The sequence below is a fragment of the Podarcis liolepis genome (genome assembly GCF_965112155.1).
Source record: "Podarcis liolepis genome assembly, chromosome: 7".
NCBI classification, from domain to species: domain Eukaryota; kingdom Metazoa; phylum Chordata; class Lepidosauria; order Squamata; family Lacertidae; genus Podarcis; species Podarcis liolepis.
This window is the reverse complement of record NC_139561.1, coordinates 7,883,902-7,911,733: the sequence shown is the minus strand read 5'-3', so window position 1 is coordinate 7,911,733 and position 27,832 is coordinate 7,883,902. Positions and strand designations below refer to the sequence as shown.

The 27,832-nt window shown below is 50.1% G+C and overlaps 1 protein-coding gene across 8 annotated transcripts in view; it reads left to right on the top strand.

Annotated features, from left to right (window-relative positions):
* Positions 1 to 21,605, top strand: part of PAX8 (paired box 8) — a 34,579-nt gene extending 12,974 nt beyond the window's left edge. For 3 of the 8 annotated variants that reach the window (XM_083514349.1, XM_083514351.1, XM_083514350.1), the window contains exons 3-11: positions 4,176 to 4,341; positions 5,996 to 6,196; positions 6,397 to 6,485; positions 7,741 to 7,869; positions 9,317 to 9,483; positions 10,815 to 10,938; positions 11,665 to 11,766; positions 18,420 to 18,509; positions 20,358 to 21,605. In XM_083514349.1, coding sequence (XP_083370475.1) covers positions 4,176 to 4,341; positions 5,996 to 6,196; positions 6,397 to 6,485; positions 7,741 to 7,869; positions 9,317 to 9,483; positions 10,815 to 10,938; positions 11,665 to 11,766; positions 18,420 to 18,509; positions 20,358 to 20,428 — 1,139 coding nt within the window. In that variant the 3' untranslated portion in view covers positions 20,429 to 21,605. The remainder of the gene's footprint in view (positions 1 to 4,175; positions 4,342 to 5,995; positions 6,197 to 6,396; positions 6,486 to 7,740; positions 7,870 to 9,316; positions 9,484 to 10,814; positions 10,939 to 11,664; positions 11,767 to 18,419; positions 18,510 to 20,357) is intronic. The other 5 variants (XM_083514352.1, XM_083514353.1, XM_083514355.1 and 2 more) reach the window with 3 other exon arrangements.
* The last annotated feature ends 6,227 nt before the right edge of the window (positions 21,606 to 27,832 follow it).

The following is a 27,832-nucleotide window of genomic DNA, read 5'->3' as shown; positions in this document are numbered from 1 at the left end:
CAGTGGAAAAAAAGGAGTGCCTGGCGTGCTCTGGTCCAGGGGGTCACGAAGAGTCGGACACGACTAAATGACTAAACAACAACAACATGCTTGTGCATTCTATGTCTGGTGGGACGGGGGCAGGATCGCAGGCTTCCGTGCTCTCTGTGTGATTCTTGGAACTGGGCTTGTAGGCAGGTCATGTCCTCCTGCCAGAGTCCGCTGCATTTGCCTGGAATCGAAGCTGTACTTTTGATGCGTCAGTTTTAACTCTTGGCCGCGTTCCCTGGGAGCGGGGAAGGGAACTGAGTGGCCAGAGGTCAAGAATGTTAAATGTCTTGACTGGGACTAGGTGTACCTGCAAAACACAAGCCTGGTGATGCCGTTGCTCATTCTTATTCAAGGGAAACAAAAATGGTCGGGAGAACAACCTGTTGGACTGGGTGTGATGGCCTGGGATTCGGACTCGGATGCTGAACCTGAAGAATCCCAGCCTGCACAGGATTCCCTGCCTCCAGAACCAGCTGAGCCGGGGCTGGGGCCTGAGCCTGAAGGGTCCTCACCTGTGCTGGGTCCTCAGGTGCAGGCACCAGCTGAGTCTGCCCTGGCTCCTGAGGTGATGGAGGACCCATTGCCTGCAGGTGCTCCACTCTCAGCCCCGTCAGAGGAAGCTGAGGTTGCCTCTGGGTCCGGTAACCCTCCAGCCTCTCCTGAGCTGCAGAGGCTCAGGGCAGAGAGGCGGAGGGAACTAAGTTCCCGCAGGAGGAGTGCTCACCTCCAGGCCAGGAGGGACGAGTCACCAGAGGATTGGGGCTGCCCTATGCCTCGGGCAGATAAAAGCCGGCCAGCCCCAGTCCCAAGTTGTGGGAGCAACATTGTTGGTTGCTAGTTCCTGCCTGAACCCTGTCCTGCTTTCTTGCCTGAGCTCCTGACCCGCCCTGGCTCCCTGCTTGCAAGCCTGTTCCTGACTTCACCCGACTCCCTGCCCTGCACCCAGCTCCAGCTACTACAGACTGCCTCCACATTGCACCTTTGACCACGGACCGGACTTGGACCTTGGACCCACGGGACCAGCACACTGTGGCTGGAGGCAGCAATGGCCGAAGAGAGGGTCGGGAGGCAGGCTGGAGCCCCCTGGAGGGGGGGGAGGGATATGCCCTGCCCTGCTGGTCTCACAGTCAACTCCGGGAACAGGCTCATTCACCTCCCCCCTCCACTTCTGGGAACATCTGTATGATTTTCTCAAGTCTCCTGGCAGTTCATCCCCCGCAAAGTGACATTCAGAAGTTGAGCCTGTCAATCATCCTTCGATGCTGAGAGTCAGACTGCAGGCGAGATGAAAGGTCTGTGAAATATACTCAAGAGTCGAGTGTGGATTTCATGCCCTTTATTCAGCTCATAGTAGTGAGGAATGAAAGTTCCCCAAAATATCTGCTTTATATACATTATTTACACAATGGGCCGCACGTGATTGGCTAATTCCAGGATTCTCCTGTAGGCCAATCAGGTTGCAGATTCACTTCCACCTGGAGCTGGATTGGGTGGCTCCTGCGGACCAATCGTTCTGCTGCATTATTCTAGGACCAATCAGACTGCTGCATTCTGACTCCTATTGTTCTAGGACAAATCAGACTGCTGCATTTTGGATCCTATTCAACTCAGTAAATAACAGTCTGGGACTGGAACCAAACTTACATCTGAGCCCCAGGCCAGACAGACACAAGAATAGAGGTTTCTTAACTATTTGCGCCTTCATCATGGCCCCAATCCAGCTCGCAGCTGTTATTCCCCCCAACAGGTAATTGAAACTGTGAGGGACAGGCATTTGAACTAGAGCTGTGGCGTGGGGGGGCATGGGGTTAGATTCCCTGCACTATAATAATAATAAATAATAATAAATTTTATTTATACCCCACCCTCCCCAGCCAAGACCAGGCTCAGGGCGGCTAACACCAAATATAAAAACAATTGATTGAAATAAAACTTTAAAAACAAGATTAAAATACAGCATTAAAACATTAAAATGCAGCCGCCTTTCAGTGGAAACTCAAATAAAATCTTTTGGGGGGATGAAAACGTCAAGTCTTCACCAATGTTACAAATATCCACGGTCCAGTTCAAAATGGATATTCTTCTCTGGAGGAGAGCAAAGAAACGTCTTTCCCCATTGCAGGTAGGAAAAAAGAGTGTGTAGTGACAGGAAGGAAGAGATAGGGATTCATGTATTTTTAATCTTTTGTTGGAAGCTGCTCAGAGTGGCTGGGGAAACCCAGCCAGATGGGTGGGGTATAAATAAGTAATTATATATATATATATAATATCACCCAGTGCTTTTTCTTCCGGGGGTACTCAAGGATACGCAGTACTGGCACCCAGTGGCGTAGCGTGGGTTGTCAGCACCCGGGGCAAGGCAAGTAATTTGCACCCCCTAACCTGCCGCCGCTGCCAGCTTCTTCTTGCTGCTGCCTGGGCTGGTCTGGTGTGGTTCTCTCCCGCGCTCAGCGCTGCGCTGGGCGGCCGCTGCACTGTCCCTCCCCCAGATAGTCCCTCGCTCTCTCTCCGCACCGCACGCCTGGCACCCCCCCCCTCCACAGTGGGCGGCGACCCGGCGGCTCGGATCGGATTCGCACAGCCAGCACTGCAGTGAGAGAGAGTGAGTGAGCCAGGTAGGGGCAGAGAGCTGAGAGTGCGAGCGCGTCCCCCCCCCGATGTTGCACCCAGTGCGGCTGGCCCCCCCTGCACCCCCCACACTACGCCACTGCTGGCACCTCTTTTTTGTTGTTCTTAAAAAGTGTAACACTTCATGGTGAGTATTGGTACCTATTATTATAGAAAAAAAGCACTGGATTAACCCATTGTGTTTTCCCTGTCACCAGGTTTGGGGGTATAATAGTAATTGTTGTTGTGTTGTTGCTGTTGTTATACTTATACTCTGCTTATCTGCATGGGGTATACCTATTACGACTGATTGCCCCAGTCAGACATCATAGAGTCCCCTCCATACCGGTTCTGAAACTCTGTGGGCCATAGAGCCTGATAGATAGATAGATAGATAGATAGATAGATAGATAGATAGATGGATGGATAGATAGATAGATAGATAGATAGATAGTTTATTACGGCCATAGGCCCATATTCAATACATCATACAGCAACACAGGTATAACAAGATAAAATTAATCAATTAAATTACGTTTAAATCAAGTACATCTCAGACCGTAAGTTTCTAAATTCCATTAAAATAAGAACAATATAGCACTTAAAATATCAAATTATCAGTATAAATCAATATTATTTAGGGCCATAGAGGCTGTTTGCAGCTGTCTAGCAATCATGCGATCCCACACACAAACCGCTGCCACACAAAAGGTGGGTCCCTTTGTCCTCTACCTGTAGCCCGTCCCCAAACAATGGCAGCTCTAGGTGGCATCTAACTTTCCTCTTCTTTCCCCCCAAGGCTGGGAAATTACTCAGCACCCTCTCCACCACCCACAACTATTGGGGTGATGGTGCAACTATTGGGGTGGTGGTGGAGTAAAGCACCTCAAGAAGAGGAATAGAAACCCTTCATCATCCAATTAACAGAGCCCCACACTCCATCTAGACCAGGGGTCAGCAAACGTTTTCAGCAGGGGGCTGTTCCACCATCCCTCAGACCTTTTGGGGAGCCGGACTATATTTTTTGGGGGGAAATGAACAAATTCCTGTGCCCCACAAATAACCCAGAGATGCATTTGAAATACAGTGGTACCTCAGGTGAAGTACTTAATTCGTTCCAGAGGTCCGTTCTTAACCTGAAACTGTTCTTAACCTGAAGCACCACTTTAGCTAATGGGGCCTCCTGCTGCCACCGCGCCGCCAGAGCACAGTTTCTGTTCTCATCCTGAAGCAAAGTTCTTAACCCGAGGTACTATTTCTGGGTTAGCGGAGTATGTAACCTGAAGCGTTTGTAGCCTGAAGGGTATGTAACCTGAGGTACCACGGTAAAAGCGCACATTCTACTCATGTAAAAACACGCTGATTCCTAGACCGTCCGTGGGTTTGATTTAGAAGGCGATTGGGCTGGATCCGGCCCCCGGGCCTTAGTTTGCCTACCCATGATCTAGAACCTTTCGTTAACAAAAATAACAGCAGTGGCAACAGCACTGAGACCAGCTCTCCCCATCCCTCTTGGGACTGGGTTTGTGTCTTAGCAGGACACGGAGGATTGAACCAGCTGGGCGGGGCCTTTGTGAATGGCCGGCCCCTGCCAGAGGTGGTGAGGCAGCGCATAGTAGACCTGGCACACCAGGGTGTGAGGCCCTGCGACATCTCCCGACAGCTGCGGGTCAGTCACGGTTGTGTCAGCAAAATCCTTGGCAGGTAAGCATGAAGGTGGCCACTCAGGGCTCTGCAGAGCTGGGGTGAGTAATGACCGTGCCGGAAGACGGATTGGTTTCTCGCTCCGAGAATCCAACTGTGGCATCACGAAGGAGCTCTAGCCAGGGAGGCTGAGAGCATACCTTTCCTGTGGCCATTTTCAAAGGCCTCATCCCGGGAGCATTCCAGAGGTCAGGGGTGGCCAGCTGGAGGGCTGTGAGCTCTGTGGAACAATTCACCATGCCTGTGATGGCCCACACAAATTAAAAACAAATTGTGGCAGAAGTTTTTGCTTGATTTCTCCTGCAATTTTATTGTGTTGCTGTTTCACGAGCGTTCCAGGCTTGCCCATTTCCCCTCTCAAGGAAGGAGATCTTTCAGAAAGCTAATTTCACATGCACTCAAAATCTCTGGATACCCTTATCAACCACATTACAGAGCCTGACCATGACTGTTCAGCCCTTAGAGTGGTGGTGTTGACGCAGCAGACACTGATCTCCAAAGCAAGGAACTGTGGCTTAACCCTAACCACGATCATAGGCCACCTCCAAATGAGCTCCTGTCATTTCTGCTAAACAATAGTTTTGCAAGCTGGGAATGTTAAGTGACTAAGTGCTGTAGTATTGGGACTTTGTAAATATAGGACGCCATTTAATCCTCTTATTGTGTTTTCTTCAAGTGGAAGGGTCCCCTTTCGCCTGAAGAAACACCCTGTGCTTGAGGTGTAAGAAAGAAAAGTGCTGTATACTGCGGGTGTCTACAGTGCAATTGCTTAACGCAAGTGCTTGGAAGTATTCACCTTCCTACATGGATGTCTGAGCTAGTGAAGTAGGATGGAGCGGCCAGTTATGTGAGGCTGCCTCAGAAAACTGCTCAGAAACTTCAACTGGCTCAAAGAGCTGCAGCCAGATGGGGGCAGGTTATAGGAAACAGATGATTCCCTTGCTGGAACAACTCCACTGACTATTAACCTGTTTCTGGGCACAATTAAAAATGCTGGTTATGGACCTTTGAAGCCCTTCGTGGCTTAGGCCCAAGCTGTCTGAAAGGCCCTATTCTCTCATACAAACCTGCCTGGGCCCTGAGTTTTTTTGGGGGGGAGTCTTCTCAGTCCCACCACTTTTTTGGAGGGCCTTCTTGGTGGCTGCTCCCAGACTCTGGATCTCCCTCCCTGGAGAAGCCAGACTGGCCCCCTCCTTGCTGTCCTTCTGCCAGCAAGTGAACTTTCTTTTTCCAACAGGGTTTTGGAAACCGACTGTTTTTAGGCAAAGTGCTGGGGCTGTGATGTTTTCAACAGTAACAAACTGTACGTTTTAAAAAGTACTGTGTTTGTGTGTTGTTAAAGTTTTATTTTAAAAAATTGCCCCTCCCCGGTCTGCTTTAACCGTAAACTTGTTTTGAAAAAGATGGGATGTAAATAAATCTAACAATCCTAATCCTAAAAATAAATAATTAGATGAGAGAAAGCTGCTGTGAGAAAGCAGATTGTTATTTTTTTTTACTCCGTGAGGAACCCATTTTGAAATTTCCACTCTCGGCAGGAGCCCATCTCCATGTTTGCAGCGAGATTTCAGCTGGAGGGGTGATAAAACTCTAGGCAATGCCAAGAACATTTCTTGTTGTGAGTGTGGTAATCCTATTACTTTGTCTATTGGAGTAGGTACTACGAGACGGGCAGTATACGGCCAGGGGTGATCGGGGGCTCCAAGCCCAAGGTGGCAACCCCCAAGGTGGTGGAGAAGATTGGAGATTATAAGCGGCAGAACCCCACCATGTTTGCTTGGGAAATCCGGGACCGGCTGTTGGCAGAGGGCGTCTGTGACAACGACACTGTTCCCAGTGTCAGCTCCATCAACAGGTGAGAGCACTCACCACATTCCATTGTGGCAACGGTAACCTGGGTTTATGGGGCCATTGGGCACCTAGTTTACGGTATATATCTGAGCTTCTAACACTAGCCAGGACCAGCTTCTGATCTCAGCAATGCTGCGAGCAGACGCAGGACCTGTGTTCTTCCACAGACACCCTCTCCCAGCTCTTGTCTTCTTTTCTCTCCAGGATCATTCGCACAAAAGTTCAGCAGCCGTTCAACCTCCCGATGGAGAACTGCATGGTGCCCAAAACATTGAGCCCTGGCCATAACCTCAGTAAGTGCTCTTTGGATGGCTCCCTCCTGGTCTGCACCCACTTGGCTCCACTCTCTGGGTTCAACTGAATATAATAATAATAATAATAATTTCCCCAGCCGCTCTGGGCGGCTTCCAATCGAGTGTTAAAAACAATACAGCATTAAATATTAAAAACTTCCCTAAACAGGGCTGCCTTCAGATGTCTTTTAAAGATAAAATAGCTGCTTATTTCCTTCACATCTGAAGGGAGGGCGTTCCACAGGGCAGGTGCCACTACCGAGAATGCCCTCTGTCTGGTTCCCTGTAACCTCCCTTCTCGCAATGAGGGAACCGCCAGAAGGCCCTCGGCACTGGATCTCAGTGTCCGGGCTGAACGATGGAGGTGGAGACGCTCCTTCAGGTATACTGGACCGAGGCTGTTTAGGGCTTTAAAGGTCAGCACCAATACTTTGAATTGTGCTCGGAAACATCCTGGGAGCCAATGCAGATCTCTCAGGACTGATGTTATGTGGTCCCGGCGGCCACTCCCAGTCACCAGTCTAGCTGCCGCATTCTGGCTAGTTGGTGTGGGAATGTTGTGGATAGTAGGAGAGGATATATTGATTAAATATTATCCTTCCTCACTCATGCTAGTGAATCAGTAGCAGAGTACATTCCCCAGTATATAGCAGGAAGCTAGTTGGTAGAATCATTTGAATCTCTTTGCTTAAGCAATCCAATCTGGCTTGTCCAGATTGGGCTTGTTCCTGGTAAATCCCCTTTGTTCCCTCTTAAAAGGAATAATGACACAACAGTTTTTTCTTAAAAGTAATGATAAGAAGTTTACTTACATTCAGTTCATTCAGCAGGTTCCCTGAAGGCAGGCTTTAGCTTGGAGTTACAGAATAGAGAGTGGGTTCATCCCAAGTGGATATCTTTTCCCCAAAGCTTGTAATTGTGATTTTTTGTAAATAGCCCTACTGATGTTGTTTGTTTGTTAAAGTGATTTCCCACCCTTCTCCTGAAGAGTGATAGAAACATATGATAGCTAGCTTGGAATCTCTGCCGTTGTTCCATGCGTCCTTCAGTCCTAGCTGGAGGGGAGTGTTCCCAAGCTGAGCACCTAGGCTCCCCTTGCCCCTTGCCATGGGGGCGAATTCCCCACTTGGCCAGTCCTCCTAACTGCTCTTCACCTCCACAATCCAGTGTGCCCTGGAAGAGGGGTTGGGGGTGTTTTCCTGGGAGGGCCTGCTGACATTTCTCCGCTGACCCCCACCTGCTGTGTCTCCTCCAGTCCCCAGCTCAGCTGTGACTCCTCCTGAGTCGCCCCAGTCAGACTCTCTGGGCTCCTCCACCTACTCCATCAACGGCCTTCTAGGGATCGGCTCCCCCAGCAGCGACCACAAGAGAAAAATCCAGGACAGTAAGTGACGTTGGGCTGGGAGGGTGTGGCAGGGTCTGACTCTGGGCACCTCTGTTGCTAACATGTAGTTTCTCCAGATTGTGAGTGTAGGTTTAGAAGTGCTGTGGTTGAAGAGGGGACTCTTACCGCTTGTTTCGTGCCAAAAAGGACGGAAACCGCAAGCTAAGGCTCCAGACTGACTTTTGGTTGGTTCTAAGTTTGCTCCGTAACCAGCAATGGTGTTCTATAGTCTCACATTGCGCCTGCTTAACTTTGGACACCTCACTTGCCCACAATAACTCTGCTGCACGTTATTTGGGGGGGGGGGGAGAATGTTCCTGTAAGCCAAACAAAGTTTCTTTTTTTTTTAAAGACGATTTTTATGGGTTTTTTATAATTACATACTATACAGACACATATTATATTACATTTTACATTTATTCTTGCTCTCATGTATATATATGTTATATATAGAGAAGATGATGTGAAATAGGGAAACCAGTAGAAGTGAAATAAACCTCATAATCGGAAAATACAAAGAAATTTATTGGACAATAATATCAAAATGAATTAAAAATGTATATTATGACCAAGGTTGAACAGTATTTGTAAATGAATATAGACAGACAACAAGAATTGTATCTATAGAAAGATTTATTTGTTTATGGACATTTCATGGACAAAAATTGAAGAAGAACTATATAGTATACAAAATGGATAAAGACAATGCGAAAAGTTAAAGCCAAACAAAGTTTCATTCAGTCTCTCAGGTGGCTTAGATTTCATTTGGCTAAGGCAATTGTATGAGTGGAATATTGATAAAATAGCAACAATGGCTCAAACCCGCCACCTTAAACTCCCCACAGGTGAAAGTAGATGTTGACTCACGGAACCTCATCAAGCGGTGGCTGCAAAGTCAGATTTCTTTGCTACTATCACTGCAAAAAAAGAAGTTTTTTGAAAAGGGATGATTTTATGAAACGAACATTATATGGGTGGGGAAGAGGGAGGGAAAGAATCCCCCCTCCCCAAATTGTCCTGTCCTGATTGGTCCACCGAGTGACGAGGCATGACAGAAATAGTGGGTGTAACTGTCTGAGAATTCTATTCACTAGACAATGAAGGAACTGCAAGAAGATATGGATGGGGGGGGTCAGGTGAGCTGCAAGGGAGTTTGGCAAGGTCTAAGGGGTGTTGGGGGAAGGGTTGGGGAGTGGAACGAAGAGGGGCACAGCCCTGGGGCCACATGCGCACATGGATCTATATTTGTGTATATAACACGGAGCAGTTGCAAGAGGCCCATTTACCGAAACGATCCTTGCCATCCCTGAGAGACCCACACCTGCCCCTTTGCATCCGGGAGGGCTGAGCAGGAAGAGAGCGTGGAAGAAAACCACATCCTGAACCCCCCGGCAGGTAGGGCTGGGCAGAGGCTTGTCCAAGTCAGGCTGATTGCGGCTTCCCTCAGCAGGTGACCAGGAGAGCTGCCAGCTCAGCACAGACTCTCAAGGCAGCAGCACCTCCCACAAGCACCTGCGCAGCGAGGCGTACGGGCAGCACCTGCTGGAGTGCCCTTTCGAGAGACAGCACTTCCCAGAGGCTTACGCATCCCCCAGCCATGCCAAGGGAGAACAGGTGAGTGCTGGAGCCAAAGGCCGCCATGACAGCCTTGAGGTGGGGGTGGAGGGGTTGGGGGGGCTGGAACTCAGTGGTAGACGTATGTTTTAGATACAAGAGGTTCCAGGATCCATCCCTGGCACTTCTTATGTGTGTAATGTTCAGGAAGGCAGGAGAGGCTATATTGTTTAATTATAACTTTCCCAACTTGTGCTAACAAGCTCTATGATTTAGCAGAGTAACATTCCCCTTTTAAACTTACACAGCGGATAGGTTTGCCAGGCTTGCATAAGTCTCTAAAATAAGTTTCCTGGTAATTCCCCTTTTATTCCCTCCTAGAAAGCATAGAAACAACACAGCCTTGTATAAAAGTATGAAAGAGTTTACTCACACTTTCTGTTCACAAATGGATCCCAGAAGGCAGACTTAAGTTACAAAATATATACACATGGACTCTGTCCCATAAGGAGATACAGTGGTACCTCGGGTTACAGACACTTCAGGTTACAGACTCCACTAACCCAGAAATAGTACCTCGGGTTAAGAACTTTACTTCAGTATGAGAACAGAAATTGCATGGCGGTGGCGCAGCGGCAGTGGGAGGCCCCATTAGCTAAAGTGGTACCTCAGGTTAAGAACAGTTTCAGGTTAAGAACGGACCTCCAGAATGAATTAAGTTCTTAACCCGAGGTACCACTGTAGTTCCTTTGTCCTCTCTTGGCTGAAGAAAGCATCTCTGGCTAAGGAGATGTGGCTTCTTCAAGGAATGGAGTCAGAGAGAGAGATGGCTGCCTGCCCTGTGCTATTTTGTTACCTGCACAGGTAAGGTCACGCCCACCTCTGGTCACATTTAGAGGAAGCTTGTCCCAGCACAGGAGGAAACAGGAAGTTTATCTACTGGCTGGACAAACATCCCTCTTCATGTCTAAACATGTCCACTCTAGGAATGTTGCATTTGACTGCTCTGTGTTTCACACCCCACATAATGTTGATGCACCAGTGGTCCAACTCATAATAAGGTGGCTCCCTAACCGGCAGACAGGGGGCGGGGGCAGGCATGGATGGAGGTGGGGGAGAAGCTACAAGGCTGAGTTAGAGGTATGATGAATATATTCATAGAGCCATAGAGTTAGAAGGGACTCCACAGTCCAATCCCTTCCAGCAATGCAGGAATCTCAACTACGCAGGAATCCCATCATATTGTGAAGGGATTCAGGGCTCATTGACACTGAAGGGACCTAAGGAACAAGTAGGGAGTCCCATGTGGGGAGAAAAACAGGGCACCGAGGAGGACTGTGCTCAGATCCCTACGAGGTCCTGATCTCCTGCTGCCCCCACCCCTTTCTCAGGCAGGTATCTATGCCGTGCCCCTGCTCAACACATCCATGGATGACGGGAAATCTATGCTCACGCCTTCCAACCCATCGCTGAGTCGTAACCTGGCGGCCCACCAGACATACTCTGCTGTGACAGGTAAGGGCTGCCCATTCAGGGATGTCTAGGCACCCAACACGAGCATGCCAGGCCCCAAACCAGCTCCGAAGGAGAAGCGGTATATTTGCATATTTGCTGCAAGTTGGTCACACAAGGGCCTGCAGGTTGTGGAGAGGTCTTTGTCAAAGACCCAAATGTCAGGAAGAGAGCAATGGGCTTTCCCCAAGCGGTCAGGGGGTCATTTGGAGAGGTGAAATGTGGGTGGCGCATCAGGTAGGTAAAGGGACCCCTGACCATTAGGTCCAGTTGTGGCCGACTCTGGGGTCGCGGCGCTCATCTCGCTTTACTGGCCGAGGGAGCTGGCGTACACCTTCCGGGTCATGTGGCCAGCATGACTAAGCCGCTTCTGGCGAACCAGAGCAGCACATGGAAACGCCGTTTACCTTCCCGCCGGAGAGGTACCTATTTATCTACTTGCACTTTGACGTGCTTTTGAACTGCTAGGTGGGCAGGAGCAGGGACCGAGCAACGGGAGCTCACCCCGTCGCGGGGATTCGAACCGCCAACCTTCTGATTGGCAAGTCCTAGGCTCTGTGGTTTAACCCACAGCACCAGTGGGTATTGGCTGGTGCTTGGGAGGCAGGCAAAGACACACCAAAGTTCAATGCAGTTTGTAGATCCCTGAGCACCTCAGCTGCTAAGGGTGTTTCCTGGCATGTCTGTTGATTCTGGTTTTCTCTGTCCCTGTCTCCCCCCCCCCTTTAGGGCGCGAAGTGGTTGGTTCCACCCTTCCAGGCTACCCTCCCCACATCCCAACTGGCGGGCAGGGAAGCTATAGCTCATCTGCAATTGCTGGCATGGTGGCAGGTAAGGAGCTCCCTGGGAAAAGCTTCAGGGGAGGAGGAGGCGGAAGGGATGGGACTCAGGGCAGTGAGGATGACCATGGCTGTCTGTGCCCCTTCCATGCACTTTGCCCGCAATTCCCGGCTTTGCCACCTCCCCAGATTGCAGGGAAAGCCATAGAAACATGTGGTGGGTCTCCTAGCCTTGTCCTGCCCCCTTCTTTACCCATTCAACACAACCCTGTCACTTAAAAATGGATATGGCATTTTTAGAGAATAGAGAAAATGCCTCCTTCCGGGGTCTTTCTATCCCCACTGAGACGCATCATACACTCCCCAAACACTTGGATTTATGCAGCACAGCATCTCTCCTTCCAGAGCAGCCAGGAAGCGCCCCCCCCATCGCAACCCGCAAGCCTGAGGCCACCCAGCCCCATCTGCCCCCTTAAAGGGCCAGCTTCTGTTGGTGCTCCTTCCCCCAGTTGGCATTAAGCCTCCTCTGCCCACTGGGACCATCCGTTCCGCCGCCCCACCTTCCTCCCTTCCTTGTTTCTTTGGGTTATTTCAAACTCATTTTCCTACTCTGCTTCCATTATAAGAAACCATGTTGCAGAACACAGTGTTAGACTCACTCCAATAAAAGTCTTGAGAATGCACAGAAGCATTAAAAACCAGAAGACTTAAAAACAGCAATCACTCATAAAACACTTTCCAGAATGAAAATGTATTCGAACGCTGTCTGAAATCAAGAAGCAGGGGAGCTGGGCTTCCCGAAATTGAGAAAATTCCACCGTAGCTGTGGTGCCACCACCAAGATGGCCTTGTACCTGGAAGCCCCTTTGCAAAAGTCCTCTGAGGCCAACTTGATGGAGACTCTGCAAGTGTCCCTATTTTCCAGGGACGTCCCTGATTTAGAGAAGCCATCCCGGTTTCTGATTTGATCATGGAATGTCCCACTTTTCTTTAGGATGTCCCTGTTTTCGTTGGGGAAATGTTGGAGGGTATGGATTTATTCAACCCCATAGCCATCTGAAGGCAATCCTGTACAGTGGTACCTCAGGTTACATACACTTCAGGTCACAGACTCTGCTAACCCAGAAATAGTACCTCGGGTTAAGAACTTTCCTTCAGAATGAGAACAGAAATCGTGCTCTGGCAGCGCAGCGGCAGCAGGAGGCCCCATTAGCTAAAGTGGTGCTTCAGGTTAAGAACAGTTTCAGGTTAAGAACGGATCTCCACAACAAATTAAGTTCTTAACCTGAGGTACCACTGTATAGGGAAGGTTTTTGTGTGTTTTTTTTTAAAATGTTTAATGTTTTATATATGTTGGAAGCTGCCCAGAGTGGCTGGGGCAACCCAGTAAGATGTGTGGGGTAGAAACAGTAAAAAAATTCGTTATGGAATGGGATGTCCCTATTTTCATTGGAGAAATGTTGGAGGGTATGCTTGACGGCTGGAGCAAGTTCCTCCACGAAATCTGATCCTAGCCACTAACGTGTTTTAAAAATGAGCTCAGAAACGATTTGGCCCCTCCTCCAACTGGCAAGTCGGATAGGTGTAAGAGGATCTGACTTCCTGTGGCCATTTTGCAGCCTCTAAGGCAGGGGTCAGCAAACTTTTTCAGCAGGGGGCTTGTCCACTGTCCTTCAGACCTTGGGGGGAGGTTATATTTTTTTTGGGGGGGGGTAATGAACGAATTCCTGTGCCCCACAAATAACCCAGAGATGCATTTTAAATAAAAGCACAGTTCTACTCATGTAAAAACACCAGGCAGGTCCCACAAATAACCCAGAGATGCATTTTAACTAAAAGGACACATTCTGTTCATGTAAAAACACACTGATTCCTGGACCATCTGCGGGCTGGATTGAGAAGGCAATTGGGCCAGATCCGGCCCCCGGGCCTTAGTTTGCCTGCAAATCCTGTGCACGTTGACTCTGAAGTAAGCGCAGCTCTGTTCAGGGGTGCTTGCTCCCTAGTAAGCATGTTTTGCTTGCCAGCCTAAGCTGCGCCTGAACTTTGCAAGCCTCGAATTCTGCTGTCAGGAGGAAGGCCTTGCCCGCTGAGGCGGGAGAAGCTGGCAAGCTGGTGCCGCCGTTCCCTTTGGCTTGGCGGACGTGCTGAGCTGGTGTGTCCCTGGGTTACCTTGGAGATGTGGTTAATGCAGCGTTGAGAATACAGAATCTTCTCCCTTGCGCGCTCCCTCCCCTCAAGCGTGAAATGAGATTGGTCAGGAGAAGAAAGGAGAGATTGGGGGCTGTTTTTACACCGCTTGTAATGAGAGCACTCAATCAAATGCCCCTTGAAATCTTGTTCCCCTCCCTCGCAGTCAGGCTCCAGCCCCACCCCCCTCACCAACGCCAGCATCCAAATGGTTTGAAAACCTACTGTAACTGACACCCCCCTGCAAACACACACACACACACACACACACCTGAAGACAACCTAAAGACAAATACAAAAACACCTCTATCCGCTAAACCAGGGATAGGCAACCTAAGGCCCGGGGGCTGGATCCAGCCCAATTGCCTTCTCAATCTGGCCCGCGGACGGTCCGGGAATCAGCGTGTTTTTAACATGAGGAGAATGTGTCCTTTTATTTAAAATGCATCTCTGGGTTATTTGTGGGGCCTGCCTGGTGTTTTTACATGAGTAGAATGTGTCCTTTTATTGAAAATGCATCTCTGGGTTATTTGTGGGGCATAGGAATTCATTCGTCGTCGTCGTCGTCCCCAAAAAATATAGTCTTCAAAATGGCCACAGGAAGTCAGATCCTCTTACACCAGGGGTCTGCAACCTTTAATACAAAAAGAGCCACTTGGACCCGTTTCCGAAGGAAAAAAAACCTGGGAGCCGCAAAACTCATCATTATAAAAATAACTTTTTTGTCACTTTTTTATTATTTCTTTGTTTGACCCCTCAGAATTACTCCTCCTCATAGAAATAAATGTTAAATTAACAAGTTACCTTTTTTGTGTGGGTGTGTTCTTCACTCTCCTTCAAAACAGTGACCAGCGTACATGCCCCTTACAATGTAGCGGGCGGACGGGCGGGAAGGTGACGTCGGGACGGTGTGTGACTAAGGCACACACCGCCCCCATGCGACGTCACAGCCTGTACAGCGCCCGCCACAGTGGGGAGTGTCGGGGCGCACAATGCGCCTCCTCCCCTTGCTAGTATCCGTCCCGGAGCCGCGGCAAAGGTGTAAAAGAGCCACATGCGGCTCCGGAGCCGCGGGTTGCAGACCCCTGTCTTACACCTATCCGACTTGCCAGTTGGAGGAGGGGCCAAATCGTTTCTGAGCTCATTTTTCAAACACGTTAATGGCTTGGATCAGGTTTCGTGGAGGAAAACTTTTGCCCCATTGAACTTGCTCCAGCCGTCAAGCATACCGTCCAACATTTCTCCAATGAAAATAGGGACGACGTCCCATTCCATAAGGATAATTTTACTGTTTATATCCCACACATCTTACTGGGTTGCCCCAGCCACTCTGGGCAGCTTCCAACATATATAAGACATTAAACATTTTTTAAAAAAACATCTTCCCTATACAGTAGTACCTCAGGTTAAGAATTTGATTCGTTCTGGAGATCCGTTCTTAACCTGAAACTGTTCTTAACCTGAAGCACCACTTTAGCTAATGGGGCCTCATCCTGAAGCAAAGTTCTTAACCAGCGGTTTAGCGAAGTCTGTAACCTGAAGCGTCTGTAACCTGAAGCGTATGTAACCCGAGGTACCACTGTATTATTTTTTCAAAATATAGTCCGGCCCCCCACAAGGTCTGAGGGTCAGTGGACCGGCCCCCTGCTGAAAAAGTTTGCTGACCCCTCGGCTGAACCCTACATGGGATTTGAGGTTAATCATACAAACCTACCTTTCAGGGTCATTGTTAAGGACCACCAAGACTAGTGTACGTGACCTATCTGGAGTACTTGGAGGAAGTACTAGAAAAAGAATTATGCGTGGAATTAAACATTGCGCTGATACAATCAATCTGTGCAGACGTTTCCGCCTGCCAGGTGGAACAATCTCTCCCCCCCATGCCCCCCCCCCCACTCTTCTGGGACTCAAGAGAAGATTTGAGGGAGGTGTGTGGGGAGAAGAAGGGGGAAGCCCCATTGTGGAAACGGGAGTCCTGTTGCTGGCTTCTGTAGTACACTGGGTTAAGGCCACATCACACTTCAGAGTGGTGAAAAAGCAGTGTCCCTATTTTCCATGTGTCCCTATTTTCCAGAGACGTCCCCGATTTAGAAAAGCCATCCCAGTTTCTGATTTGATCCCAGAATATCCCGCTTTTCCTTAGGACATCCCTATTTTCATCCGAGAAATGTTGGAGGGTATGGAGTTACCCAACTCTTGAGCCAGCTGAAGGCAGCCCTGTATAGAGAAGTGTTTTTTTAAAAAAAGTTGAATGCTTTATTATGTTTTTATATACGTTAGAAGCCACCCAGAGTGGCTGGGGCAACCCAGTCAGATGGGTGGTGTATAAATAGTAAATTATTATTATGGAATAGGATGTCCCAATCTTCATCGGAGAAAGGTTGGAGGATATGAAACATTCCATCCTTCCTCCTAGGGAATTCTGCAAATTGTAGTTCTGTGAGGGGAATAGGGGTCTCCTAACATCTCTCGGCACACTTTTTAAAAACCTACATTTCCCAGAATGCCTTTTTTTTTGGAGGGGAGGAGCCATGACTGTTAAAGTGATATAATAGTGCTTTAAGGTTTGGATGTGACCGAAAATAGCATCCGGACTTCTGTGGATTATTACTTATCTGTCAGGAGGAGCCCTTCCACCCCCCTCCACCCCCTTGGTGGAAGATTGGGAGTGAGAATATAAACTGCTAATAATGCTTGACTAAATGGGGCTGTGGTTTCCTTATGAGGACACTGTTAGGATATTTCCGTTCCACCTTAAAAGGGAGCAGGCTTTGTGAGTCACAGAGTCTGTGCATGTCCTGTTCACAGGATGTTTATGTTTGCTGTTGCTTTCGATTTCACTCGGTCGGAGACACTGACGCAGGCAGGCAGTCATGTCTTTCCTTGTTCTGATCAACGCTGAATAAAGCCTGTAAATAATGCTCTTCTGAGTGCAACTTTCTGGCTGTGCATTATCTGCTGATAAAGAGTGTGCACAAGCCCTGGAATGTGGCTAGGTATTTCCAGGAAACTCGTGTCGCTAAAAGCTCATACTGCGTGACTACAGGGATCGATGGATCGTCCGGCAGCCGGCTTGGGGCCATGATGGACTATATCTCCCTGGCAGTATCCCAACAACAGGTTATGGGCCCAGCACGCTTCTGCTGTGCCACTCTGCTTCCCTGCATTCACTCGCATTCTGGGTCACCGTTTTCTTTCCATTTACAGGTGTATAGATAGACCTCTGCATATCTAGAGAGTCCCCCAGCTGTTCAGATGCTGATGGCTTCCTTTGGGGTGGCCCCCCTGTTTCACCTCCAAACTGAGAGGGACCCATTACGAAACGTTGCAGCATAGAGCGCGTAGAAAGGGGGGGGTCAATCCTTTTCGGAGTTTCACCTAGGAATGAATCCTCAGGGAAGGGGGATTTCAGGAGCGGAGAAGAGATTAATGACACCCCACTTGTCTCTCACCCCACTTTCTCCTGCTGGAGGGCTGCCCTACCCTAGCTTGCGCATTTCAGGGCAGGGTAGTTCTGAAGACTGCACCCTTTGAGCCTCTGCCTGGCTTCAGGTCTCCCTTGCTCAGCCGCTGCTCAACTGTCGCCAGCAGCCTGTCAGCTCAGAGGTTCCTGCCAAGGCCATTGGGCTTTTGTAAAAAAAACCCTTTTCATGAACAGGCTTCAGTTGCAGAAGCTCCTCCCTTAAATTTGGGTGCCCCCATTTCACTTCCATCTTGAGAAACACTAGAGCCCAAGTCCCCTCTGTGGGAATGTTCAGGGAGGCAAGAGAGGATATATTGTTTATTAATATCCTTCCTAATTTGCACTAGCAGAGTTACATTCCCCCTTTTTACATGCATAGCAGATAACAGGTTGCAGGCTCGTGTGAGCCTCTCAAGATTAGATTCCTGGTAAGTTCCCGTACATCCCTCTTAAAAGAAAAACACACCACAACCTTGAGCAAAGTTTACTCACATCATCAGTTCACGGTTGGATCCCTGAAGGCAGACTTAGTTACAAATATGTACATGTGGATCTACCCCATATGGGGGTTAATCCCAGTGACTGCAGACTGGCAGTCACTGCAGTTCACACGACGAAAGGAAGTGAAAAAGAGAGAGGTGTTCTGTGTGCCTTGTCCTTTTATTACCTGGGCAGGTAAGGTCAGGCTCACCTCTAGTCACATGGAAAAGGAAGGATGCTGCAGCCAGGAGAAAACAGGAAGTTTTCGACGGGCTGGACCAAACATTCCTCCGCATGTCCACTCTAGGAAAACAAGGAATGTTGTACTCGATTGCTACCTGTGTATCACATCCCACACACTCTTAGAAGGTAGCAGGAGGAAGATGGCAATGATGATGGCGACAACCAGATTTGGCATCTTGGTTTTTGTGGTGCTCGATGAAAACAAATTTGTAGCCTTAACACCACATCAACCCTACATTTAGCTGTTGTGGAGATGTCCCCACTTGCAGCCCCACCAGCGAGCCTCCCCCAGCTGCCTCTGACACGTGTTCCCTTCTCTTTGTCTCCAGCAGGGAGTGATTATTCTGGCGGCGCCTACAGCCACGGCCCTTACACCAGCTATGGAGAGCCCTGGCGATTCCCCAACTCTGGACTGCTGGGTGAGTCTCCTCCTCTGGGGCTGCAAGGGTAGGTGGTTGGGGGTGGGGGGCTTTCCCAGCTTGGCCTGGCAGCTTGTGTGTCAGGTCTCCTGGGACCTTGAGGGCCAAAGCTGAGGGCTTAGGCAGGTGAGGACTGTTTCTGGTGCTCTCCGACACAGAAAGGAGGAGCATCAGTCCTTGCAACTAGCCAGCAGCAAGGAGCTTGACTGGGCTGACCTGACCCACTATGAATGCTGGAAAGTAGAACTGTTTACTTGTTGCAGTTCTGCTGAGATTCCTGCATTGAAGGGGGTTGGACTAGATGACCCTTGTTCCCCCTTCCAAATCGAAGATTGCTCTTTGCAAGCTCCCAGCTCCAACATGACCTTCTCTTGGCGGAGTTGTGAATGCAGTCACTGCCTGCCCCTTGGGAAGCTCCTGTGCTTTGAGTCCTCTCCATGATCAAGAGATGATGATGATGATGATGATGATGATGATGATAATAATAATATTTATACCCCGCCCACCTGGCTGGGTTTCCCCAGCCACTCTGGGTGGCTTCCAGCAAAATACTAAAATACAGTAATTCATCAAATATTAAAAGCTTCCTTAAACAGGGCTGCCTTCAGATGTCTTCTAAAAGTCAGATAGTTGTTTATTTCCTTGACATCTGGTGGGAGGGTGTTCCATGGGGAGGGTGTCACCACCAAGAAGACCCTCTGCCTGGTTCCTGCAACTTCACTTCTTGCAAAATAAAGAAATTCCTTCCAGTAGCACCTTAAAGACCAACTAAGTTAGTTCTTGGTATGAGCTTTCGTGTGCATGCACACTTCTGTATCTGAAGAAGTGTGCATGCACACGAAAGCTCATACTAAGAACTAACTTAGTTGGTCTTTAAGGTGCTACTGGAAGGAATTTCTTTATTTTGACTATGGCAGACTAACACGGCTACCTATCTGTAACTGGAACCATGGAAGGCTTCACTTCTCGCAATGAGGGAACCGCCAGAAGGCCCTCGGAGCTGGACCTCAGTGTCCAGGCTGAACGACGGGGGTGGAGACGCTCCTTCAGGTATACTGGACCGAGGCCGTTTAGGGCTTTCAAAGTCAGCACCAACACTTTGGCTTGTGCTTGGAAAATGTACTGGGAGCCAATGTAGGTCTTTCAGGACCAGTGTTATGTGGTCTTGGCGGTCGCTCCCAGTCACCAGTCTAGCTGCCGCATTCTGGATTACAAGAGGTGCTTTCTCCAGTGGAAAGCAGGTACAAGATGATGAACCCTTGTGACTAAGGCTAAGAAGAGTGATTACCTGAGGAAAGAATTTGAATGGGGTCCCCAAATTTTGGGTGGGTGGGTAGGTGGAGTTAGACAAAATAAACTGCCCGTTACAGGACTCCATATCCCTTGTAGGTGGGCTTCCTTCCAACCCCATTTCCTTGCCACAAATGACCACGCAGAGAAGTCTGACTGAGACTCGCCTTTCCCAGAGGCCCACAGCTCTGCCCAAATATTTTGAAACCAAAGTGACCAAAGCTCCACCTCCGCTTCTGCAGCCAGTCACATACCTTGCACAGATGCGAGATGCCAGATAACTTTCTCCTTCTCTTGCGGGAAGGAAGCCATTTGACCAAAGTCCCACACTGGCCCTGTCTCAGAATACTGGGCAGGGAAGTCAATCATCCCCCGGGCTGTTTTGATGGCATCTTAACATGAACCCTGCTGAGGTCTGCAAAGGCTGTGGGTACGAGATGATTAATGTGTTTTGAGTTGGAGTGAATGGTTAACCCAGGCAGGTTATTTGCTAATAGCCTGCCTCTCTCTCTCTCTCTCTCTCTCTCTCTCTCTCTCTCTCTCTCTCTCTCTCTCCAGGTTCCCCCTATTACTACAGCTCATCTTCACGGGGCCCTGTACCTCCCAACACCACCTACGACCACCTGTAGATGATGCAGTCCCTCTGGGAGCCAGGCCAGCTCTCCTGGGCCACTCTGTTTATAGCCCAGCGGCAACGAAGAGGGAGGTGGACTGGTTCAATATGCAGCAATGGAATCCACACAAGCAGTTGCAGCAATTGCAAGCATGCAAGGCCATCCTGTTATCCATGAAGCTGGGAAGGATGGAGGAACAGGTGGCATTAATGTGCTTGCGTCCCCGGACTCCAAAAGTGAGGACAGTCTAAACACCTTGAAATCGAGGAACTCAAACCAATGAAATCAAGTGATGCTTTATGAAGTCACTTTGCTACTGTCCTCTCTTGCACGAAGGCGGGTGAAGGTGCTTGTGCAAACTGTGGGTCTTTGAAAGGACTGGACACTTGGAGAGGAGCAGAGAGAATAGTTGGGAGAAGAGCAGGCTTGGGGCTTGAACGCTTGGGCTGCTTCTCTCCTCGCCCTAGGGGATCCTGGCTGCAGTTTAAGTTGCTTGCTTGTGCAGGTCGCACCGTCCCTTATTTCTGGCTGTTCCTGTTTCGTTCCTGTCTCGTTCTTTGAACAGCAGGAAAAGGAAGGCACAAATGCAGCCTCACAGATAAGGACCCCAAGTGCAACTTTTGTGGGCGAAGGCAGGGGTGGCCGATTCAGTTACAGATGGCGCGAAGACAGATGGGCTGAGCATCTTTCGGTCAGAAGGAGTGGGGCACAACAAACAGCTGGTGGGAAATTTCCCAGTAGAGGATTCTCAGCCTGCAACTCCAAGTCAAATCTCACAATTCCTCTCCTGGTGGGCTCTTTCCCCCTCATCCGCTTTTACTGGTTTGCTCTAATACAGGGGCAAGATCCGGCCAGCAAACTGCTCTTGCCAACATTTGCAGACCTGATCTCATTTCAGGGTTGGCAGGGTACCTGCAAAGTTGCCAAGGCAAGATGTTGAGGGCCTTGTCCTTTTTGAGGGGTTGAGCTCTTCCTTTACCTAGTGGAAACTGAAGCAGAGCTGCTGGAACATGGTAGGTGTCGAGTTGCGCTGTGTGTCCACGTCTATATGCCTTTGTTTCTTGCTGTATAGACAGAACTTTACACAAGCTGCACCCCTGGGAAATGGGCGTGGGTTTTCGCCCTGCCTCCATCAGCACAGAACAGTCTCCTCCTCTGCATCCCTTTGAATAAAAGCAGTTTGTATTAATGACACGAAACCCTTGGCTCTGTAGGGATGTGTATAGATGCTAGGAGAGAAGATATTTATTAGATATTATCTTACTTTCCTTATGTTGAGGAAGCATACCTTTGCCCCTTAAAAGGGAAGCTTTAATAGGCTAGTTTTAGCCTTTTAGTTTAAGTAATCCTGGATGCTTTAAGGCAGACTGGATTCTTCTGGTGTTTCCCCCCTTTCTTCCCTTAAAACAATAACCGCACAAAGTTTTAAAAAAGAATAACATTTACTCACTCAGAATACTTGTTGAAGAGTAACAGATACAGCAGTTTTGTTCAGGCAGGCTTAAAATGATAATCCAGTTACAAAGACATACTTTAGTTTAAAATTAGTCACGTTGTGGAAATAGAGGTGAGAGCAAAGAGCAAGTACAGTGGTGCCTCGCAAGACGAAATTAATTCGTTCCGCAAGTTTTTTCTTCTTGCGAGTTTTTCGTCTTGCGAAGCACGGTTTCCCATAGGAATGCATTGAAAATCAATTAATGCGTTCCTATGAAAATCGCTTGCCAGGCTGGCAGTGTGGAGAAGGGCTTTTCTCCCCACCGCAAGCCTTCAGGACAGGTACGGGAACAGAGGGGAAGGGGCGTAGCGCTTCTCCTCTGTTCCCGGGGCTTGCGGTGGGAGGAGGGTTTTTCCTCCCCACCGCCAACATTCAGAACAGCATTCTGAATGTTGGAGGTGGGAAGGAAAACCCTCCTCCCACCGCAAGTCTTCAGGACAGCAATCCGAAGGCTGGCACGGGGAGAAGGTCTCTCCGCCCCACCGCCAGCCTTCGGAGCATCCTTCCGAAGCCTGGCGGTGGGAGGAGGTCTCTCCGCCCCACCACCAGCCTTCGGAGGAGGTCCGAGGACAGTGGGGAAGACGCGCTGCGCCTCCCCGCTGTCCCGGAGATTTCCCTATGGGCTTTCGTCTTGCGAAGGAAGCCCATAGGGAAATTCGTTTTGCGAAGCGCCTCCAAAACGGAAAACCCTTTCGTCTAGCGGGTTTTCCGTCTTGCGAGGCGTTCGTCTTGCGGGGCACCACTGTACACAGCCAGGTGAGATGTTACATATGCAGAGACCTTCCCCCTGACCAGGCACCTGGGTGTGTCTCTCAGAGCCCTCTCTAGCAAATTTACAGGACTCGATGAGCTTCAGCTCCTATCCAGTGCCTATCTAGCAAACATTCATTGTTGGTTTGACTGCACTGCAAATATCCCACGCACCCATTCTCAGGCAAAACAACATACATGCTCTTTTATGAAACCACCCAGAGTCCCATCTTGACTCAAAGGTTCTGGAAGCTGTCTCTTGGTAGACGCTTGGTCAGGATATCAGCAGTCATCTCTTTGATGCGGCAATAAGCCAACTACACAAGTCCGTCTTGGATGGCCTCTCGTACATAGTGATACTTCACCCTGATGTGCTTTGTCCTTGTGTGGAATTTCTCACTCTGGGACAGCTCTAGGCAACTCTCGTTGCCCCACTTACTTCCTAGGGCCTTCTTCCCAGAAGGTAATGATTCAAGTGTTGTTTTGATGCAATGCATCCATATCTCCTCCTGTGCAGCCTCCCTCCATAGACTGACTTCTGCAGCTGGCATCTCTATCTCTTCCCACATGAAAGGTCCCCTGAGGTAACGCCGACCCTGCAAAGTAGGGTTCTGGATGAGCGTCTGACCTGTAGTCCTGGACCTGTGGTCTCATCAGCTTCCTCCTCCTCCACGGCAGGCTTGTCTCCACTGAGCTGCTCCCCTTCGTCTCTGGTGTTGCTGCCAGGAGTCTAGTCCTCTGCATCTTCATCTTGTGCATCGCTTGCAGAGGGGGCCATGACACTGGAAGGCAGATCTGGACATTGAAGTTTGTGATGAGAAGTATACAGTGGTACCTTGGGTTAAGAACTTAATTCATTCTGGAGGTCCGTTCTTAACCTGAAACTGTTCTTAACCTGAAGCACCACTTTAGCTAATGTGGCCTCCCACCAGCTGCTGCTGCATCACCACCACCAATTTCTGTTCTCATCCTGAAGCAAAGTTCTTAACCTGAGGTACTATTTCTGGGTTAGCGGAGTCTGTAACCTGAAGCGCCTGTAACCTGAAGCGTCTGTAACCTGAGGTACTACTGTATAAGGTCTTTGGCTTCTTCTGATTTCTCAGAAAAGTCCACAACACTATTCCTTGTCTCAGCTTTGTTGTGCTCAGATGGGAGACAGATTAAAGGGTAAAGTGACCCCTGACCGTTAGGTCCAGTTGTGGACGACTCTGGGGTTGCGTGCTCATCTCGCTCTATAGGCTTAGGGAGCCGGCGTTTGTCCGCAGACAGTTTCCATGTCATGTGGCCAGCATGACTAAGCTGCTTCTGGCGAACCAGAGCAGCGCACGGAAACGCCGTTTACCTTCCCACAAGAGCGGTCCCTATTTATATACTTGCACTTTGATGTGCTTACGAACTGCTAGGTTGGCAGAAGCAGAGACTGAGCAACGGGAGCTCACCCCGTTGCGGGGATTCGAACCGCTGACCTTCTGATCAGCAAGTCTTAGGCTCTGTGGTTTAACCCACAGCGCCACCCGCGTCCCTGGGAAACAGATTACCAAAGCTCAAAAGGTGTGCATTTAGCTCCCTTTGTTAGCAGCAGTCTGCTCTGGTGATACGCCACAGTTGCTGCTGCGCCTCCCCACATGCATTGGGGTAGAGATGCATCTTTTTAACATGCACCTTGCCATTTCCATGATGGAGCTGAAATTTCTTTCAGCGACTGAGTTCTGTTGTGGGGTGTAAGGAACGGTGGTTCTGGAAGCTGTCTCTTGGTAGACGCTTGGTCAGGATATCAGCAGTCATCTCTTTGGTGTGGCAATAAGCCAACCAGGAAACTTACAGGACTCTTGAGCTTCAGCTGTCCTGTTCTGTGTCTATTTAGCAACCATGCATGGTTGGTTTTGACTGCATTTTAAGTATCCAATAGGCTCGTGGTCCTCAGCCTTCATTTTGGGGAAGGGGAAATCCTTCTCTTTCCATCTGTTGGCAAAAGAAGATGGGGACCAGCTGAGGGAAGAAAAACCACGCTGTGTGGTCCCAGGTTCAAGTGACAGTTGAAAGAATCCCAGCAGGTAGCAGCTCCCTGATGGAGTAGACATGGATCAGTTGCAACAGATCAATGTACAGCAGGGACTGGAAAAAATCCCACAGCCTCCACTCTCTGGTAGATTTACCTCTCTTGCAATGCACCAGTGGCGTAGCGTGGGGGGTGCGGGGGGGGCCAGCCGCACCGGGCGCAACATCTGGGGGTTAGGGTTAGGGGGCGCAAATCCACGGGTTAGGGGGCGCAAATCCACGGGTTAGGGGGCGCAAATTACTTGCCTTGCCCCGGGTGCTGACAACCCACGCTACGCCACTGCAATGCACCACTGGATAAGACTCCTGACCTGCCCTTTAGGAACTCTTCAAAGACTGCTGTTTGCAACTGGAGACCTTTTTGTCCCTAGCCCAGGTGTGGGGAACATCTGGCACTCTGGATGTTGCTGAACTACAGCTCCCATCTTTCCTGACCATCAGCCATGTTTGCTGAGGCTCATGGGAGTTGTAGTTCAGCAACTTACGGAGGGCCAAAAGTTCTCTACACCTGCTCTAGGATCCTGGGGTGGCATGGACATAGCCCTTATATCAAATAAAAAAGTACGTAACTGAGGTTCTGCCCCCCCCCCCATAACATAAATCCTGGCTATGCCCATGTGGGGTGGTGATAATGCAAAAGGTGTTCTGGTAAAAACTCCAAAAACTTCAAAGTATCTGCACTTTTATTTTTATTTTTTAATGAAAAAAGCATGGGGTTTTTTTAAGCCAATGCTTTGTAAAACAAACTTGCAACTTCTAAAGATTCAGCTTTTTTAAAGAAGCCAAAAGTGCTTTCAAAGGAAGTGAGTAAATAAACTTGTTTTAAGACATTTGGCACTCTTGATCACACAATCAAGGGCGCATCTAGTCCAACCCCCTGCGATGCAGGAATTTCACTGGGGTCCCCCATCCAATTCGAAACCAGACCAGACCCTGCTTAGCTGTAGCAAATATGCTAGCGGTTTTATCATGGTTGGTCATATCAGGTTTCTGCTGGGAACTGGAAGGATATCATCCCTGGGACCTAAGAATTTAGATGTCACAGCAGGAGAGCTGGAGTCTGTGAATTCTAGATGAGAAGGTGCTATCCAGCCCACCCAGGTTTAGCTTGACTTTGTACACTCAGGTGGAGCCTCAGTGATAGATCGCATGTAGGCGGTCCCAGGTGGTTTTTCCATTCCAGGCAGTGGCGTAGCGTGGGTTGTCAGCACCCGGGGCAAGGCAAGTAATTTGCGCCCCCTAACCCGTGGATTTGAGCCCCCTAACCCCCAGATGTTGCGGCCGGTGCGGCCGGCCCCCCCTGCACCCCCCACGCTACGCCACTGATTCCAGGTAAGGCTCTGGAGAGCCAGTGCAGACAGAACTGAGCTCGGTGAGCAGGTGATCTGACCTGGTTTCAAGCCGTTCGGAACCGCTGCTTTAATGCGCTTTGGAAGCCTCCGAGTCAACAGCTGCCAAGAAATCGGCTTCCCTGGGGAAACGCGACTGGGGCAGGAGGAGATGCCGGGTCGCCTGCGCCACTGGAACAAGGAAGAGTCAGCGGCTGGCGGCCGCTGGGCCAAATCCGGCCCTTTGGGGGTTAGAAACAGGCATCCTCCGCCAGGCACCCAAACTGCAGGCAGGAGAGAGGTCGATATCGTGGCTTCCGGGAGGCTGCCCACAGAACCGGACCGGGGGGGCTAGTGGAAGGTACCGCGACCTGGGAGCCTGGGCCGGGGGCGACCCCTCTCTTAGCCTTGCCGGGCGGCCCCCGGAGAAAAGAGCTCGGCGGGAGCGGGGCGCGAAGGCGACGCCCCGTCGGCCGAGAGCGGAAGAAGCCCCCGCGGCCGGGGAGAGGAACAATCGGAAATAAAACTTCATGGAGCAGAAAATCAAAGGCAGATTATACAGATGTGGCAATTTGAAGGATCATTGCCTCCGTCCTCGTTGCAACGGCGGCAGCTGGAATTGCCGCGCCGCCCGCCCGCCGAGGGCAGGAGGAGGAGGAGGAGAAGGCGAAGGCAGCGGAGCCTGCCGGGCCAGGACTGGCCCCCGACGGAACCGGAGACCGCGCCCTGCGCTGGGCTTCCCGGGGCGCGTCCGGGCAACTGCTGCGCCCTGGGCGCACGGGCGCTCCCACTGGCGGCGGCAGAGGCTCGACGGCGCCGCTGTCCTCGCCCTGTGCCCGGCGCACCTGAGAAAAGCCCCTCGAGGAGGGCGACCGCGGGTGCCTAGAAGGCGTTCCCTCTGCGGGGGTACTTTGCACAGGCTCAGAGACCCTCTTCTGCTCTCCTGACTTGCTTTATGTAGCCAATGGCTACCGAAGCGGCTGTCTTCTTTGGGAAACCCTTAAAGGAAACAGCGGAGCTTTCCTTCTTAAAGTTCTAAGCGGCAGTCTGCGTTTCCGGGTTTTGTGGCTATTGGGGGGCCCGACTCCGGCCTACTATTCTTTCGCTTTCTTTTTCCTGCCCTCGGGGGCCTGAAAGGTTCCTCCCTCCCTCCCTCCAAAGGAATGGCCAGTTCCGCCTTTGTGAACCCTACAGCCCTTGCCAGGGGAACCAATCAGTGCTGCTGCTACTTCGGATTCCACGAGTAACCAATCCGAGGCAGCGATCAGGGGTCCCTAAGCAGAGTCAGAACAACTCTTAGTGCCCCCCCCATAGTCGCTCCCTCTCCTGCTGAGCCACTCCTCCTAACAGTCACCTCTGTGAGATGCCCCTCGTCCACCCACTCATAGTAGACTTTGATAGAACAGGGAGGGGGCGCCACTCCTGCCCCCCATTGCAATGGTGATCCTGGAGCCAGCTAGGCAGCCACTTTGCCACCGGAGGATGGAGGATGTACCTGTGCCCACCCCCAACAGCAGCTGCTCTGGCCCCTTTGTGCCACACACAAGGGGTGCAAGCACCAGGCATCTTCCCCAAAGCTGGGGGGGGGAGGGGTATGGGGAAAGGGTCACCACTGCTCTCAACTGTTTGTGGTTGCTCCTAGGTTCAGGGCCTTCTGTTCTGGTAGGCAGTGCGGGCTGCAAAACAAAAGGCTCATTTGGTAGCTTGCATTGCATCCTCTTGGGAGGTGGGTGGAGCTGTGGGTTAAACCACTGAGGCTTGGGCTTGCCGATCAGAAGGTCGGCGGTT